The 19,525-nt window shown below is 44.7% G+C and overlaps 1 protein-coding gene across 2 annotated transcripts in view; it reads right to left on the bottom strand.

The window, feature by feature from the left end:
- Nucleotides 1-19,525, bottom strand: part of ADCK1 (aarF domain containing kinase 1) — a 72,307-nt gene that overhangs the window by 44,741 nt on the left and 8,041 nt on the right. For both annotated transcript variants that reach the window (XM_054400199.1, XM_054400198.1), the window contains exon 3: nt 2,841-3,044. In XM_054400199.1, coding sequence (XP_054256174.1) covers nt 2,841-3,044 — 204 coding nt within the window. The remainder of the gene's footprint in view (nt 1-2,840; nt 3,045-19,525) is intronic.

Below are 19,525 nucleotides of genomic sequence, written 5' to 3' on the forward strand. Positions count from 1 at the left end.
ACAGATACTACTTATATCGCCCTGAGAATGCCATCTCAGCCTCTTGCATACAACACTCAAGAGAACAGATCACTTCCCACCATCACTTAGCTAAACCACTGTGGCTACTAGAAAGACAACATTTTCTCACTACTGATTGTTTTTATCCAAACGATCCCCAATAGCTACAAAGATTCCCCTTAGACTTAAACCAGGGTTTGACAGGGCAACCCATCAGTAAGCATGCAGGATGCTCTTCCTTCAGTGTCAGAGCAGCACACGTGTCATTTCCCTGGCCCATGCAGCACAGCTATATGCTACAGCTCTCAGCTTCAAGCCACGATGCTGGCCTAGAATGGGAGATTGTCCCAGCAGCGGTGTGTCACACAGATCTGCATGGTGAGCAAAGAACCATGCTGAACTGCTGTAAAGCTAATTCACAAGCGCTCTGTCTTTGCTCCAAGATCAGTCCCATTGTCATGGTCTCACTTCACACCACTTTTCCCACAAAATCACTCCATCTGTCAAACAGCCAAGCCTCTGACAAGATTTTCAGGAGTAGATCACAACAGGCTATTTCTAACTGACTGAAGATACAATGTTTCTGTACAAGAAATTGGCTTTTTGATCTTCATACTTTCATGACCTTTTGCAAGCTTTTGCCTAATTTGTCAGCCTGTCACATTCCTCCCTATGTATCTCTGTATTTCCAGTTACTGTTTCTCCCATTTGTTCTGCACTGACCCTAACTGTATGTAATTACTTCTTGCTTACACTTGGGATTCATCTGAGGAGCCTGCTCCTGCACCTGATAGGGGAACTGGAAGTATTACCACTGAATTCAAGAGCTGTAAGGTTAGGCATAGGCACCCTGGGAAAGTTCCCTCTCTATCATTTTCTCTTCTATTTGAATTCATCTGCAAGTTCCCAGCTGTGATGCAGGCCCCAAGGGGAGTGGTTTTGGGATCCCCCTTTGCACCCTCCTCTGCCCTGACACTCCACCTTGCTCTTCTGCCATGTATATCATATTTTAAATGTACTGAGGATGTAGCTACATGGGAAATAAAATTGTTCCTGAAGGAACCCCATTAAATCTTCTGGGCTCCAGTAGAGACAACTTTGGTGCATTATGTTCCCCAAACCCTTTTTGTTTTCAAATACTTTGAACTGACACCTTGTAACTAACAGATATAGGCATTTACCTTGGCATTTAATACTGCCCAGTTTCACCAGCTCCTTTATTTCTGTACTTTTCATTCTCTTCATTTTTCTCTTTTACCATCCTCTAATTAGCATTTCTTTTCTGTCTCTTTCTCCCCACTTCTACCATTTTTACCTCCCTTTCTCTATCTCTTTAAATATTGCCCAGCACTGCAAATGTGGGTGAAATGAACACTAAGATAGAAGGCTGCTGTGGAGACTGGATTTGAACCAATGAGGTATGGAGGGCTCATCTAGGTTCAGAAAAGCTGAAATAAACCAGGGAGTATCAGTGGCAGCTAAACACACACTTGAGAGAAAAGGAAGGGGCTGACCTCTGAGCACCTGCCTCAACCTCTGAAAGATGCCTCACAAACTGAACCAGAGGTGGCTGCTGTGGCAATTTAGTGGATGCTAATCTCGAGGTGTCTTTCCATGACTCATGTAGAGGGAGACTGCCAGATGGAGGCCCACGGAGCAGCAGGAGTCCATCAGTCTACCCTGCTCCATCTATCCACTGAGCTATGAAACACAGCTGATACCAGCCATCCTACAAAGATGCAGCGTGCTGAGGGAGGGAGCCTCTTGCAGGTCAGGGGCTGGTATTAACCCTGCAATTAAACTGCAGGGAAATATTAATTGTCACTCCTGACTAGATGATACCTAGACCCTAAAACTATACAAAGGCAGACTCACCACATCCAAATCTGCCCATAATATACCAACTAGGTGCAAATACTTCACTTATCCCATTGTGTTCCCCCAGTACCTCCTTATCACATAGTCAGGGAGCCCAGAACAACCCAAAACAGTCCCATAAACTTCTCTATATGAGCAGTAACAGCTTCCCTTCTTCAGCCTCCTGTCTTACTCCCCCTCACGTACCTTTCTCTCTCATTGCTTTTGCACATTGTTGCTTTCTGCCTCCCTCGCCATGTCGGCTGTGATCCTTGAAACACTTCTCCTCAACCTAGGCTGGAGTGAGAGGATCTCTTTTGTAAGGGGCAAGATGCAAAACAGCAGAATGCCCTCTCTAAATACTGCAATTACTTCCCTTGTATCTAATGAACACTGATGTCAGTGCTGTGGGCTGCTGAGGGTTAATGGTGACAGAGTTTCCTCAGCTACTGTATTACCTGACTGCAAGCAACAGAAATGATTTATGCTATTATTTTCTTTGGGGGTTAATTAGGGGCTCCAGAAAGTAAAGGGCTGTCAGTGCCAGCTGGAATTGGTCTAATGCAGCCAGGGGAGAGCAGTCATCCCTCACAGTGTTCTGCTAATACATCTTTGCTGTGAACATCAACACCTCCAGATCCCACCTCTCAGTGTGGCAGACGACCCTTCACCCTGACCTCCAGCAACTCTCTTAGCCTCGGCATAACCTCTGAGGTATGCTGTTCTGCTGGGTCCTGCCATTTCCACCTAGCAGCTTTCACATCCTTAATCCTGTGTTATCTTCTCCTTTCCTACGCTTACCAATCAGTAATGCCCATCAATAGACAGGGAATATTAGCACGGCATTCTCCCAGAGGCAAGCAGAGATCTTCCCTTGGTATCCCTTGTACCTCAGAACCACCAAGGACCTCCTGTTTTTCTTCCTTTAGTTATCCTGGGCTTGCGGAAGCCTAAGTAGGCAATAGGCTATTGGCTGCCCTTACCTCTTTGCCCAGATCCTCACGGATAACTTGCTCTATCTCCTGTCTGGTGCTCTGTGGGGCTTGGCTGTGCAACACTTTGAGGGTGCGTGTGTACTCCTCAGGCAGCAGGTAGTCCAGTGCTCCCAGGTGCTGTCCCACCTTGATGAAGGTGCCTCGGTTGGCGCAGCACAGCTCACGTAGGCGCTCAGCAGAGCGCAGATGCACCTGGGGAGAGACCAGAACATCAGCCAAGGCCTTTTGCTGTCTGTTACATGCACACACCCACAGATGTACCTTTCATTTGTCCACTACTTAAACAGACCAGAGATTTCCTTTCTTGACTTTGGGTATCATCATCCAATGTGTCAGCTAAGTATTAGGACTATGACTTGATTTAGAGGGGCTGAACCAGACGAGAAGCTCCAGAGTATAAAGGGGTTTTGACACCGGCACCAGCATCAGTGACAGCGCATCAGGTTTTGGCCCTATCCAGAGCTACATCGTTGTGCAGAATAAGAGATCTAGCCATAAGGCAGCACTGGTTTGTCACTGTGATCCACCACTACACTGTGCAGTTTGAGAATCCCTATTCAGGGACCACAACTACGTATTCTAGACTGATGGTGTGTGATGAACTAAAGAGAGAAGAAAATCACAGATACCATCCCAGAAACTTTCAGGAACCTGGAAGAAGAACCTGTTAAAAATCAGAACTTCATATGCCTATTTGGCAGTAAGGAGGACACTATATGAGAAGTCCTTCAATACTTCTCAGCTCACATCACAAGGAGAAAGTACATCCCTCTAGTCCAGCTAGGTCTTGGTCTTACTCCTTGCATTGCCAAAAACCCCTGCAGTGACACTGGCTTTATAAATTAATAATTAGAAGACTTGCCAGCTTTGCTCACTTTTGCCAAAATGCAGCCAACAAATAACAAAACCCATCACCAACCACTCGCCTCTTCTGGATTTCAGCTCCTGAGGTTCATTCTGCCTCTGAAGAGCAGACAAGACACCACATCCTTCAGTGACAATGATTTATTCTGCCTTTATTAGTCTCACTAGAAAAGCCTCCTGCCAAGGACACAGATATACTCAATATTCTTTAATAAACTTCAGATAAGTTTAGTCTGATACATTAATAAAATCTAAGCATGAATCAATGACAAAAAATAACTCTGCACCGATCTCCTGTTAACATCTGACACCTATCTGCATGGAGGCTTCCAATTCCTCCAGCTTCTGCTGAAGGTCAAATCCTTTGCCTGCAGACCTCATCTGCACAAGATCCTGTAGCAAGAGACTCTACTAAAAGCCTCAAGGTATGTGGCAGAAAGGAACACCATGGCAAACATGCACGAACACCACACACAGCCACCCCATTTAGCAGCTGCCTTTGCCTGCCATGCAAAGCAGTGCTGTGTCACATCATGGGAGAGGGCGAGTGTCTCACATTTGGGAACACACCAGGGGGCAGACTGGGTGCTGAGGCGCAAGTGCATGAAACGCAGGCCTAGGGGACTGTGAGGAGAAAGCCTAATGTGCAAGTCTCACACTCCGTGTGCGAGACTTGACAGCTTGATGCACACAGACAACACACACACGCACTTCCCCAAGTGGGCATGCACAGGCAACCATAACTCACGCTAGGAAAGTGAGCTTCCCCCAGCATATTGCCTGCTCAGAAGGACTCGTCAAAATAGCATCCATCAGCATGCCTAGCGTCTCCCACACTATCATGCTGCATTTTACACACCAGCTTCAAAGCTCCTGCTCTAACAAGCCAGCCTCTGCCCTGGCTGTTTCCCCTGCTCTCCTCCCCTGTGTCTGGCAGGGCTAAAAGTAAGCCACAAGGGGACAAGGAGAGGAAGCTGTGAAAGAGAACAAGAGAGCAAGAAAAGCAGGGAGGGCATAACAGGCTGAAAGAGAAAAGCAGTGGGAGGAAAGGAGCTAGAGCAGCTGGGTAGTTTGTGACAGCACTACGAGTACAGCCCATTACAGGGAAACAGCTTTTATGCAGCTCTGATAATCGCCTTCTGCCCGCTGCCTTCAGTCGTGGAGGAAAACCCCCTGCCAGCACTGAAGGGGATGGTGGCCTGCCACCCCCCTGCTAAGCATCAGGCAGCCATAGCCCAGGGCACCAGCAGGAAACAGTGGCAAGGCTCCTCGCAGATGTATTCCTAAAAACCCAGCAGTCAGTATGGGCCAGCACAGGACCCTGCGACCTCCCACAGGCACAGCAGGAGCCATCAAATAACTTCAGGCTGAAGCATGGCTCAGAGCAGAGGGCAGCAATCCTGGAGCTCTAGCACTGTGTTGGGCATGAGGCTGGGCAGCCAGGCTGGGGTAGAGCTGCTGGCTCCAATACACCTACAGATCCCCATGCAGATCACCAAGAGAAATGGAAAAAACAGGATGGAAAACTCAATTAGCTGAAAATGCAACTTGCTGTAGACACACTTGGATGAAACATCCATTTCATGTCAGTCACAGCTGAGAAGGAAACAGAAATAGCCTCTCTCTTCGCTAACACAAGAAGAGAGGAAATTTTAGCCCTCCCAGACTTAGCCATCCTGTAGAGAGGTCAGTCGGCCTCATGGGCACAGTAGTCCTGGCCAAGGCAGACTAGTGCATCCTCACAGAGAACTACAGGAACAAAACAGAACAAAACTCTCATGCACTGCATCCTCCACCACACTCTCACAACTGGCTTGGTTGTAGCTCCTAAGAGACAGCTGCCCTGGCTCGCTGACCAGACCAGAGAATATCAGCTCCTGTCCCTCCCAAGGAGAAAGAGGATGACCAAGAAATCTATCGCAGAAGAAGGAAATATATCTGTAGCCCTAGGTCACATAAGCAGCAGAAGTACAGTGAGAATGAAGCAGGACTGTGAATGCAGCTTTCAAAGCTGCTTTTTGCAGCCAGGTCAGGATTTATTAATTGTCTGAATCTCCCCAAGCTAGGTCACAGTCTAGATAGAGCACTTGTTTCTCTGGTAGATGACATTCCCCTAATCAAAAGCAAGAGTGCCACATACCCACTACTCTGTCCAGTATTGTTGACCCACACTTCTGTCCTACCTTGAAGAAGCTGCACAGTAAATGGAAACACCCAGAACAGCTCAAACCTGTTCTCCAAGGAATCTCACAAGATATTGCTCTTTGTTGCACAAGCAATACCTTGAAGACTCTTCTCATCAGGAAAAAGAACTGGGAACAACAGCTAGTTAGACATGGATCTGCATTATGCCCAGGAGCTTACTGCAGAGAAGGGAAGCATTTCACATACTGAGGATTACCAAGAATAAGCCTCCCTCAGGAAGCACTTCAGATCACAAATAGCATCTGACTGCGTATATGGTTCTTTACTCTGGCATGGGCAACTCTTTGAGTGTCAACCCCCTTCTCTGAATTTCAGCAGGACAAATGCTGTCAGCGTTGTCCAGGAAGAGACAGCTTTTCCAGGAATGCCTGAAGCAGCAGGAAACTGGAGTGGATGACCCAGGCTGTCCCTTGGACTCCATACAGAGAGAAGAGATGATGTCATCACACTTCTGTAGTGGGTATCCCCAAAATACAGTAAGTTGAGGAGGAAGAAAAGAAGTGTCAGAGAAGATAGGAAAGGAATGTGGTCACAGTCCTTTTCTCTTCCATCTCTGATAATGACAGGGTCGTATGTCCATGGCTAATAAAACTACAGCTTTAGATGACCCAAGACAGCACAAACCAGAAAGGAATGAAAGGATGTCCAACTCAGCTTAACACAGTGAGAGACTGAAATGAAGTCTGTGCCAAAAGATTAGTGAAGACTTTTAGAGAGGATACAACTACTGGTGAAGTTACTAGGCTACTTGGGTGCCTTAAAAACAGCAATAGAAAACCTAGAACCCATTGCAATGACAGTCTAGGTGCATCTAAGGGGCTATTCTCTCCTCTTTCAAGGAATCCTAATAAGCATACAGCTAATATAAACTCCTGTAGCCTTCTCTAATGTTATCCACCCAGTAATCAAGCTGACTGACAGCAGGGATGCTGCAGGGAGACACACAACTCTAAATTGAACTGTTACTGCTTCCTTTTGTACTCACTTCCCTGCCTATCTGTTGTAAAAAAGCTCATTCCACAGCACACCAGATACTTTCCATTCAAATGTTTCCTTACACCAATACTAACTGGTAATACTGCTAATCACAGATAGATCCATGTCTTTGGAATTTGAATAATTCCTCCTGCAATCTACCCTACTGCTTAAGGCTTGATTATTTGTGTACATTATGTATTACATCCCTTAGGAATTACCTACGGGTTCCTGCTTGCCCATATGAGAGTAGGGCATTCCCTGTGTTCCCATTTAGGCAACTATATTGTTATCTCTTCAGACCTACAATTTTAAGTTTGCCCTGGTACAAATCCTGGTTTAAAAGGCATTCCCCTAATCCTCAGTTTTGACTTCCACAGCTCAAAATAGTCTCAGCACAAATCACGATCCTTCAGAAATTCTACCACAAGAGCTGGTTGCCAGTGCAACAGCCAGGAAGCAAGAAAGAGAGCTTTATAGCTTGCAAAGGATAAAGGACAGTTCAAGAAGCAGAGGGAACTACTAAAGAGAGCCCACCAGAAGGCTACAAAGATGATTAGGGGACTGGAGCATCTCACTTACTGAGAGACCTGGGGCTATTCAGCCTGGCAAGGAGAAGATTGAGAGGGGATCTTATCAACACATATAAATACCTAAAAGGTAAAGGTCATGAGGATGGGGCTCTGCTCTGAGTGGTTGCCAGTGATAGGACAAAGGACAATGGGCACAAACTAGAACCAGGTTTCACCTGAAACTTCTTTCTTTACTTTGAGGTGACAGAGCACTCAACCAGGCTGCCCAAGGAGGTTGTGAAGTCTCCTTCTGTGGAAACTTTCAAAACTCATCTGGATGCATTCCTGTGCAACCTGATCTAGGCAAACCTGCTTTAGCAGGGGTGTTGGACTAAATGATCTCCAGAAGTCCCTCACAAACCCTGTCAATCTATGATTCTATGACAGAGACGATCACTTAGATTTCTTACTTCGCAGTTTCACAATCAAAGAAAGAAGGAGTCAGACAACCAGCAGGATGGACAGGGAATTCAGTACAAATGGAAGGATATACACAGTAAGCCTGCATCAGACAGCTGAAATCTGGCCTTGGTGCTAGAGCCTTGTATCCCTAGAGCTAAAGACAGCTGAAGTTAAAGCAAACACTTTTCATGATTTGTGCAAACCTTCCCTGAAGATCAAAAGGGACTTTTCCAAACCAATGCCAGCCCATTTCACACTGAACAGACGTGCAAGCTCCCACTATTCAAGTCATCAAGACTCTGAAAATCCACACAAATATATTGACCTCCCACCTGTGTTACACATACCCCCATACTCTTCCCACTAATACTCTGATTGACAACATGGTTCCTAATAATCCATACAGGTGAGTAAAGGGGCGGCCTAGCACAAACTTCTGCTCTGAGATGTCACTCGGTTCAGGAAACATTTATGCTGGACTGAGGTCCATCTCTTCAGGCAGTCACTTCCCAAGCTGCCCTGGAGAGGAGGAAGCAGTGTTTCTCAACTGCAGTCCAGGGCACCAGGAGTCACCTTGCTGAACCCTGCCCTTGCTGGCTGGTGCATGCACAGCCAGAACCAATTGCCTGCTCATGTTCCATCTTCGTTTTGCTCCAAGCTTGGTCATTTGTGTTCTGATTATCTCCCATTACTGACGACCTTGCTGTAATGAGTTTTAATCTGCCTCATATTAATTAGAAACATTTTCATTAGCCAGCTCAATTTTAGGTAAATAGCTAATAGAAGCAACTGAGCTGCAATTAGTTATCTGTGGGGCAGTTCAAGAGAAAAATCAGAAGGGAGCAGCTGTTTCCCCTCTAGACACCTCTGTGATATAATGCATGATTCCAACTAAGTGTCCTCAGCAGGGAGAACAAGGACCACAGAGGGATGGTCAGAGACAAAAGGAAAATAACATGTTAAAACAACTGTGATGAAGCACTCCCATGGCTATAGCATTGCCTGTCTCCTCTCTCCCACTAACAGTTCTAGATCAAACTGCTGAATACAGGAATCTGGGAGCCAGGCCGAGTCCTTTACATCTACAGACATCACCTCCAGTGAACATGATTCTGCTCTTGAAGCTGTTTTACCTTGTGACTGTACAACATGTTCTTCTGGGGCATATACACTTATGTGAATGGTACTTACACACAAGGATATTGCACGAGAAGGAAGGACCAGACCTATGCATACACAAACGTACAATACTTGCAAAGGTAGCAGATTCCCAAAATTGCCCTAAGTGCCTTGCAGTTCAGATAAGGTTGGTGTACAAAGAGCTCTGTCCTGTGCTTCATTACAGAGCACCCATGGAGGCTAAGAAGAAATTCAGCAGTGTGGCTGCAGAAGGTACATTGACATTTATAGAAGCTGCAGGGAAATTAGGCACATGTCTCAATCCATTGATCACAGTGCCTGCAGCTCCTGTTACAGAGGCAGGTGAAATTATAATAAATTTGACACAGTATCTCTCAAAATCTTCCAAACAAAATTAATTCAGCTCAGTTTGGATTAGACTATGTGAGATGGTGATGAAAATAAGCTGAGGGCTGTAAAGACACCATCTTACACATCTTTGTGTTTAGCTGCAGTAGGGGGCACTCCCAGCCATCAGGCATATTAAGCCCTGTTTTATTTACTGTTTCCAGTTGCTGTAAGGAACAAGATCAACTGAGATGCCATGTTCAGGAGTGTCCCATAAACAGGAGCTGCTGCCACATCCTACAGAAATCACAGACTATTGACTGAACAGCAAGAGATGATGTGCAGCAAAGATACCCTGAAGGGAGAGCAAGCCACAGACAGCTATGTCTATGTAAGGAGACCCTGAGAAGGCAGTAGAATGGGAAGTGAGGACCTGAGCCATGAGGAAGTTGTGGTAAAAAGCTCAAACAATGCCACAGTAGGAATTGTCTCTTACTGAAGCTTATACAGTAGCAGCTATGCATATGTAGGCTTCACATAGGGGAGAGGGATGTAGAGATAGTGCCTTCACTTAAAAAAAGGTTTTAAGTCTCAAAGGGAGCAGAGAGAGCAAAACAAACAAGGAAGAATACATCAGGAACCACTGCAAGACAGATGAACCAGTATGGTATAAAAGAGAGAGAGTTTAATGGTTTACCCTCAATAATAAAATGAGATGTTGTCAAAAGGCTGACCTGGCAACATTTTCCAACTACTCAAGAGGTCGAATACTGTAAATGTGAAGGAAAACATTCCTGGCCTTCAAAGAAAAGTGTAAGAACCCAGCAGCAGGGATGATGATGGACATTTGACAGCCTCTTCCCTTAGTCCACACACACCATTCTGCAATAAAATGCAGCTGGAAAAGCCATGGAAAAGCCAAGCACTGACAGACAAAAGATAAACCTCGCTTTTCAGTATGTCTTTCAGCACTTCAAGATGGATGGCCAAAGCATAGAAGGAAAGATGGAGAAAGCTCAGCTAAGCCTCATCTAATTCAGCAGCTGAGGGTCATGACAGGGTAGCTTTATACAGTCTGCTCTCCTAGTGTGGGTGTGCAGGAAAGAAGGAGGCACAGAGGCAGCCGTTGCAGCTGGAGGGAGAAATCGTCACATCCACTTTGTCAGCGCCAAAGAATCTGGGCTGACGTTTTTCTCTTCCCAACAGTCGAATCCCACCCTACCAGCTGCATGTCACAGCTGACCTCCAGTCAGGACCTATCTGAGTCAACGTCAGGCGATTAAACTATGCAACAGCAGCTTCTCTCCCTTGTACATATGCAACTTCTCTCCTGGCAGGCCACTCCAACGGCCAGGGGAGCACAACAAGCAGGCTCCCTCTCTTACAGCCACACAGACAGGTACCAGCATTCAGCTTGGTCACAGAACACAGAAAGAAGGGTTTCTACTGCAGGCTCTGCAGAGATCTCAGTACAGCCCCTTACCAAACAGAGAGACAGATTCCTTCCCCCTTCTTCAACCTGAGAAGCTCTGACCTTTAAAGTACAGACCTCTTCCCATAAGAACAGGATGCCTGAAGAAGAGACAGTAACACATGAAATACCTAGAAGTGATTCAGTTGGATTGACAAAGAAGTCAGGAAAAATAACCATGGTATTATGCCATCAGTTCCAAAAGCCTGCAGTGTGTGTGACTGTCACAGCACCACATCCAACAGATAGAGTTGGCTACAGTGCCAGTAAGCCACCATCAATGGCAAAGTGCAGGTCTTCTAAAAGTGCCTATGCTCAAACCAAAAGGCCTTGTTATTCAGAAGGCCTATTCCTTTCCAAGTACCAGAGCTGCTGACTTCAGTGGAAAAAACGATAACACATACACACACACACACATATATATATAAATGACTCTAGCTTTTTCAACTGGTTATCATCACATAGCTCTACACCAAGAAAGGCAGACAGTCCCAGCAATGTCACCACTATGGGAGACTGATGTCTCTTCTGATTCATATACAATCAATAGACTTACTAAACTACAATTAGAAGCTCAGATCCTTCCTCACGGCCACTCTTGTGCTTTCTCACTGAAAACAATAGGTTTGTGCAGGTGTCAGTGGAAGCAGAATTTGGAAATTCTTATGTGGGTGCCAGTGAAGGCAGCATTGAGTCTACTGAATCCTTACAGCTGCTGGGAACATAGGCAACAGAGAGTCTATATTGGTTTTGAGAGTGCCACTTCAAAATAGCAAGAGATAGCAGTTTAATAAAGTAAAAATGAATATTTGACATGGCACCAAACTGAGATGAACAAAAGCAGAGCCCAGGTGATGCTGCATGTTGGTTATTCATTATCCAGAGCGGATTACTTTTGCTGCCACAATAAGCAGAAGGAATTACCCCCAGCAGCAACAGAGGCAACTGCTTTTATTGCAGCTGGTATCACAATGAACAGCATTGTGCATGTCCCTCCTGCACTTGGCTGTGGCTCACCAAGGTTGTGAAGGGAATAAAAGTGAGACCATCCTTGTCTACAATTACATATTCAACATTTTGCCCTTTCCATTGCCAGTTCTTGAGTTTTCCCTCTTATCTAAGAGATGAATGAGCATCCACGTGGCGGAGATGCTGCATTGGTAAATGTCAAACATATTACAAGAACCTAGAGTAAAATCGTCAGTAAAGCTGTTGAGTATCATGTTTCATTCCAATTTTAAGAAAACTGAATGTCCCTCCAGCTGCAGACTCACTGTTAACCCTGATTTTATTTACAAAGAATTGGGTGCAAAAGGAAACACTTGGTGTGTGATGAGCTGGGCACAGAGCCAAGAAGAAAAGGAGCTGAAAGTCTCCACCTCCAGGTTACCTATCCCACCCAGTATTAAAGTAAATATTTAATATTCAATATTTAAGAACAGTTCAGTCTAGAACATTACAAAATAGATTTCTGCACATTTGCCTATGAAGGAATATCCCTAACCCTTATCCTCCAGCTTTCCAGAGAAGCAACTACAAACAGCATGAAATGGGTATCTAGGGTAAATTTTCTCTTGATTTAAAAGATGCTGATTACTACAGATCCCCTGTGCAAGTACTCCAAAGGGTAGGGTAAGTGAAACCTAATCCATCACTACCCAGTTAAAACTTCTCTGTGGAGACAACTGCAAAGCAGGCAGCACTTGCCACAATTTTAAAAAGAAAGCCTCATCTAGGAATCCACAGGTTCAGTCTGAATCTCACAAGAGCAAAAGTTAAGGTTTCTTTGTCAATAGGGGGAGAACCAGGTATAAGAGACTTACACTGGACAAGAAAAAAAAATAATGACACGAACACTAACACAGCAGCAGAGATAACAGGCAAGAGGCAATTTCCATCAACAGGTTAATCAAAGGCAACTAATTTCAAACCTTGGGTAGAAGGTGAATAATAAACTCAAAGCAAAAGGCCTTCCAGAAAGGCGATCAGAGCAAAATCTGACAGAAAAAAAAATACTGTTGAAGATCCTCCAAAGAATCAGACCTTGCTGGCAAAATTCAGTCACTGTGTTTAGCCTCAAAGAAAAATTTTACATGACAAAAAGGACCACAGAGATCCTACAAAGAAGGATGAAGTCACAGTGAAACTAGGAGTTGACATCAGCAGGAACGAAAATGGGATAAACATGGTCTTGATTTGTTCTCTGGAAAAGAGTGGAACTTCACTTAAACAGGAAACCCTCCGTGGCAACAAAGCAGTCCAAATGACGACTTTATGTCTTGTTCTCAAATCTATCAAATCCACAAGTCCAGCGTTTCTCACTTCCAAGCCTTCACAATGCTGCTCAACCATGACCCAGACAGAAGATACTGGTCTAATACCAACCAGGAAGACCTCCCTTCCATATGGCAATGCCCAGGCTCAAACTCATTTTGGCACATGATATCAGGAAACCAAAAGCTCAATAAAAGCAAGCTTGGAAACCCCCTCTATACTTTAGTCCTAATTTTGCAAATCCCCCATCTCGAACAAACTATATTGGCTTACAGAGAAGCACATGTCTCTAGCAGTTACACAGGAGCTGTTAAATTTTACTATTCAGTTGCCTGAAAGAAGAAAAAGAAAGAAATGTCTTCTGTTGGCCTATTAATCTGTCATAACGAGATTCTTCATAATTAATTTGTCCCTAACAGTTGCTTTGTAATGGTAGCAAGAGAATATTTCAGGAATGGCAATTACCTCTGGTGTCAAAATGATGAGGAAAACAAATGTTCAACCATCAACAAAATGCAGTGTCTTTTCCACTCCCACCCGATGGTGGGTGACAGCACTGCAATCAGAATTAGAGTGCAGTTAATTACCAGGCATGGTGCAACTGAGAATTCATTTCTCCTCTTGAGATTAAATTTGTTGAGCAATGCAGGTGGAAGGAGGTGCATCTGCCACTGGGATGGAGGTTGCGTGGGGAGGTAGTCTTACCTATGTATCACTTCTTCCTTCATTTACTACACATCTAACAATTATAAGCAGTGAATGCTATTTAAAGATGCCTGCATTAGTCTTTTAATGCTAATATGAAATATAATGGGTTTCCAGGTTATTTGTAAATTGAAGAGCTCCTTGGGTTGTGAGCTTACTGGATTTCAGCATGTTACAGAATCTGACATCTGTTTCTGAAGCGGGATTTCCAGGAATGAAGATAAGACACACACAATGTGGAGCTCACCTTTCCAGGTGAGGACCAAGCTCTGCCAGAGCTGGGAATCCTACTCCAGAAGGGACTGAGGCATCCTGCTGGCTCAACTGCCAGTGACAAAGGTGTGCAAAGCTGCAGCCTGTGAGGGCTTTCCCGCCTGGGGTCTCAGTTTTCTCTGAAAATTAAGATTGTGGCAAATCTTTGTCATGAGAGTTACGAATGAATGCAAGGCTGAGCGAAGTAAGTCTGTATCCAATCTATCAGCAGCATAGTGCGGGCCAGGCAGGTGGTGGCCAGAGCTGAGGCATCAGTGGGGAGAAGTAAAGGCAGAGCTGGGGCAGGCTGCAGGAGAATCAGGAGAGCAGGAAGTTGATTCAGTTCAGTGGCAGTGCAAGTGAAAGAGAGGTCAGCTGTGCAGGGTCAGCGTGAAAAGCTACAGATGGGGATGCACCAGAAGTGCATGAAGCTACTTCTGCAAATGCATTTTGCTCAGTTCTCAATCACATTGTCAAGCACTTACTACCGGAAAGTCAAAACACAGGTTTAAAAGACTCAAACATCAGACTCCCTACTGGTACAGACTCAGCCCCACTACTCTGTGGCCTTTAGGGCCAACAGAGGTCAAGGAAAGTTGCAATGGATCTAATTGTGATGGTCAGGGTGGCAGGAGTTTGTGCAGTTCATGGGAGTTCTTCACATGCATGAGAGGCTGCACGCACTTCTTGTCCTCAGGGACACAGTCCACTACATGCTCAGAGCAAGGAAAGGATGATTCCAGCTACCAGCCTTGCTATTTCTCATTGCCCATCACGCAGGAGCCATCATTTCATTATAACAATATTCCCCAGTCAAGGATCACCACTTCATATATTGGCAACGAATAAAACCCAATTCAGACTGCCAGTGCAAAACCTCAGCTTACTGGAAGAAAGAGAAATAGGGAAGCTGTCCTGGAGAGAAGTGGAGAGACGGTATAGGGCACTGCAGAGATTAAACAGTTCCTGCTGAGCTCTGGAAATGCCCATCTGTGCTGCCTGACTGTGAACACAAAGGAAAGAGCTTCAGGGAAGAAAGTATCTTCCCCACTTCTCTTCACACAACAGTCCTGTGATAAACAAATGGGAGTGCAAAGCCTGCTGCCCTTCAGCAATCCTGTAAAAAACAGCTTGTGTTCAGAGCACCCTACAGTAACAAACAGGCTGCACTGTTACAGAGTTCACAGACAACCCAAAACCCTACATTTTCAAACAGAGACTGCAGGGACAGCATAGACAATTTAGGAACTGGGGTTTTTTTCAAAAAGCAGCTCTGCTAGTGACCTTATCAGTGAATTTACCTCTAAACTCAGCAAAACTGGTGAGTCAGTAAATGGATCCAGGCTTGGCAGGAGGCATTTCATAAAGCACTGTGCATGTGTGTAAATGTGCAGGCTCACATGCAGATTCATTGTTCAAGTGGAGCTAGGAATGGAGTGGAAGCTGTATAAAGACAACCCTTGTCACTATGTTTATCTGCTTCCTGTGGGTCCCTTCCAAGTCACATCAACTCAGTACAGTGACAAAAACAAGTTGTTACTGGTGTCAGAATTGCCAAAATGATGCTGCTGCAGAGGAAGGAGCAGCAAGCTGCATCATCAGCAGAATCTGCAGCCACTGAGACAGAACTCTCAAGTCAAAAACAAAAACGACACTAAACAAAAAAACCACCAACAACAAAATGCAAACCACTTCTATAGGACCAATAACTGCCTTAACTAGGCTAGCAGTGAATGTGATTATCACCTTGGATTCACTTCTCCAAAGCCATCTTTGAACCTTGGACGCTGTTTCAGAAGTGGCTACTTCAACAGAAGAACTCACACCTGAACATACAGGCACATGTCCACAAGCAGGTCTGTGTCTGTCCACATGTATAAAAACACAGGCACTTGCTCACATCAGCAAATTTCTAGGCAGGGCACCTGAAGACACCTGCAAATAAAGTAAGAGGTAGCTTCCAAACCTGGCACTGAACTTTACATTTTCACAGAATCACAAAATCAACCAGGTTGGAAAAGACCCCAGAGATCATGAAGTCCAACCTACTACCTAATACCTAACACCTCCTGACAACTAAACCATGGCTCCAAGTGCCACATCCAATCTTTTTTTGAACACCTCCAGGGATGGTGACTCCACCACCTCCCTGGGCAGCCCATTCCACTGGCCAGTTACTCTTTCTGTGAAGAACTTTCTCCTCACCTTAAGCCTAAACTTTCCCTGGCACAGCTTGAGACTGTGTCCTCTTGTTCTGCCACTGGTTGCCTGGGAGAAGAGACCAACTCCCACCTGGCTACAACCTCCTTTCAGGTAGTTGTAGACAGCAATAAGGTCTCCCCTGAGTCTTCTCTTCTCCAGGCTCAAGAACCCCAGCTCCCTCAACCTCTCCTCATAGGGCTTGTGCTCGAGACCTCTCACCAGCCTCATTGCCCTTCTCTGGACACATTCGAGTATTTCAATGTCCTTCTTAAATTGAGGAGCCCAGAACTGGACACAGTTTTGTTCTGAAAATAAATCAGCAACTGCTTCAACTCAAGAGAAAAATAGCTTCCTTCTTTCTTAGTCCCCAGGGTTTCCTCAACCTGGCAGAGATCTGCCTGGTCTTAGGGCACCAGATGGAGAAAGACAGCAGAGCTCCTTACAGAGACACTTCTCCCTCAAGTATGCAACAGAGTGGCCCCCACATAGGTAAAACAGTTTGCCTGGAACCCACTAGTGGACCTTCACCATTGATAAAAAGCCCAGAGAAGTGTTTGCAAGATTCCACGGCAATTCTCTCAACACTGGTTTAAAAGACTAAATGAAGACACTGGCTTGACGAGTAACATAATTGTGTGCTAACCTCCAGCACATTCTTTCATCAGATACACTTTGGGGAGAATGTGATAAGGTCACTGGTTTAGCAGAGCAAATCTGCAGTATTCAGCCCTGCTTTGAAATTCCAACCTGGCCTGATACAAGAAGTACCCTCTGCACATCATGCTAATCTTACCCTCCTAATTTAGGGTACTTCAAGTTGGTGTTCCATTGCAAGCTGACCACAGTAACTTTAGAAAAGTGAACAGATTCCATGACGTAGGTCTTAAGGACACAAAAGACAAACAGAACACTTACTTTGTCACTGCAAGTACTGATGTGTCTCTACCCCTAAATGAATCTTTCAGGCATACATTTTTCCTACTCTCAAATAGGATTATTTCAATTCTCAACCCAGCTGTTTTCCTGATATTAAAATAGATAAAGCACAGGCTACCTGTCAGCAATATTGATTTTACAGGTGGCCTCCAAAACCCAAGTCACACAAACTGGCCAGTAGTTCAAAAAAACATCCTTAATTATGGCCAGATTCAAAGTCAATGGGACCAGACTTAAGTTACTTAGAGTGGCATCCTAAAGCAACTGCTTCTTTTTGTTTCCTTCTGTCTTTACACAGACCTTCACAACTCTGAGAAATCCTATGTTCATACCTACTTGTGCCACTCGCATCTAGGGGGAAAATCTAGGCATGTAAATAAATCGCTACAGAAAAAATACCATCTCTTGCCATAACTCTTAACTTTGCATTGATGAATTGTTCATTTCACACTGGGACTCAAGGCACCATCCAAATGCTAAATAAGATTACATCTTAAGTTCCCATTTACTCTTTTTATAGTGCTCCTCCTGCTGTAGGCTCCTTGCAACCTACATCCTTCAAGGGCTTCCTCAGTGTACCGGTAGAGATGTTCTTCAGAGATTACTTCAACTATTACGTACTTCAGCAGCAGCTACAAAGAAACAAAAGTAATGAGGTCTTCAGGGATTCAAACGAAAAGGGATAGCCCCACCTGGAGGGCAGAAGACTAAATGCTCCCAAGGCAAGGAGTTAATCTAACTCCTGATGAGGGGGTGCAATAAAGATGTAGGACGTTTAGGCAAGTGCCTAACACCTCACACTCATACTCCTAGAGTGAAGAACTTCAGGAATGAGGGTGTGCAGCCAGGAAAAAATATGCAGCCAGGCACTGTCTCTTTCTCCTCACTTGTTCCTCCAAAAATGTCACATTGAGATGGCCCATTTCTCTGAATAAATCACTGGACAGGACAGAAAACACATCTTTTCCATAGGCACACTTCCCCCACCCCCCAAAACACACCTTCCTAATTCTATAAAATGAAAACCTAGAGATGCTGCGTCCATAGTATTCAGATGACACCACTCTAGAAAGTGTAAGGAGGAAAAGGAAGTGTTTTATAATGATAAAGACTTATTTTACAGCTTGTTATGTGTTTTCAGTGCAAAGCCTTCATGCTTAATGTGTTGGCAGGAAGTTTACTAGACAGCAGTGCTCAAATCCAGAGTCATGAAGCCACCAGCTGGCCCTTGCTAGTAGCTTTTTTAGATGGCATGCCTTTAGATTAAGCCTGAGCATGCCTTTTAGATTAAGAGAAATCCTGGGGAGCACGTAATAGGGCAACCAAATATGATGAGCTCAGGGACTGTGGATGGGCTGTGAAGCTCTTCCCCTCTCTATTACTGGTTCCCATTTAGATTGGTGACAGAAAGTCACTGCCACCTATTGGCTTTTCCATCTTACAGGGAAGTTTATTTGCTTCTTACCCAGTTCACCACCGGTTGAAGCACAAGCAAAGACAGCCACCTCCACAGGTGCTAACCATGGTGTAGAACAGCTCACAGTCCCCTTTTTGAAGGAATGCCATGGAGAGCTCATAGGGTTTTCTCTGCAGAGATAGTCCACCTCCATCACAAAGAAACTATTTTAGGATATAAGTTCCTATTATCTAAGGTACACAGTGTTACTGACTCATGAAGGAAATCCAAAGACACAGGCTATTCCATTGGTCTGAATTATCCAGAAACGGTAGGTTATTTTTTCAAAACACATGCACACATACACCCACTCATTTTCTTTCCAGCATCCTTCAGACAATCAGCTTCACTGTGAGATACAGCTTATTGTGAAAACATCCACCCCATCGTGAGAAGCAAACACAACAAACACTATGAATAGCCTCCATGGAACAGGAAATCATATTCTGTATAATGATGGCACAAGGTTACACCTTTCAAATATTTGCCCAGATACTGACAGCCCAATAACCAGGAGTTTGAATGAGAGCATCCTCATTCTGCTCTAAAAAAAAAAAAAAAGGGAAAATTAATTAACCTTCCCAAATGCCTTTTCCCTGACAAAGCAATTCTGTAGCCAAAGTTAATTCAAGAATGGATTCCCACTGTCTCCCGAGACACCTTGACCACAGATCCTTTCTCTCCTTGCTATTTCCTCTCTACTAAAAAAAAAAAAAAAACCTGCATCCACATTTGCAGCAGCAACCTTTTGTTTTACTGAGGAAAACAAAAAATTTCCTGCTCATGATTTTCAATTATGACTGCTTGTGCTGAAATCTGCAAAATGAGCAACCCATTGCAATCCTCTTACCACAGTGGTGGCAACTTGGAATCCCACTGATGCCAGCCCTTA

This window comes from Indicator indicator, chromosome 4 (genome assembly GCF_027791375.1).
Source record: "Indicator indicator isolate 239-I01 chromosome 4, UM_Iind_1.1, whole genome shotgun sequence".
NCBI classification, from domain to species: Eukaryota; Metazoa; Chordata; class Aves; order Piciformes; family Indicatoridae; genus Indicator; species Indicator indicator.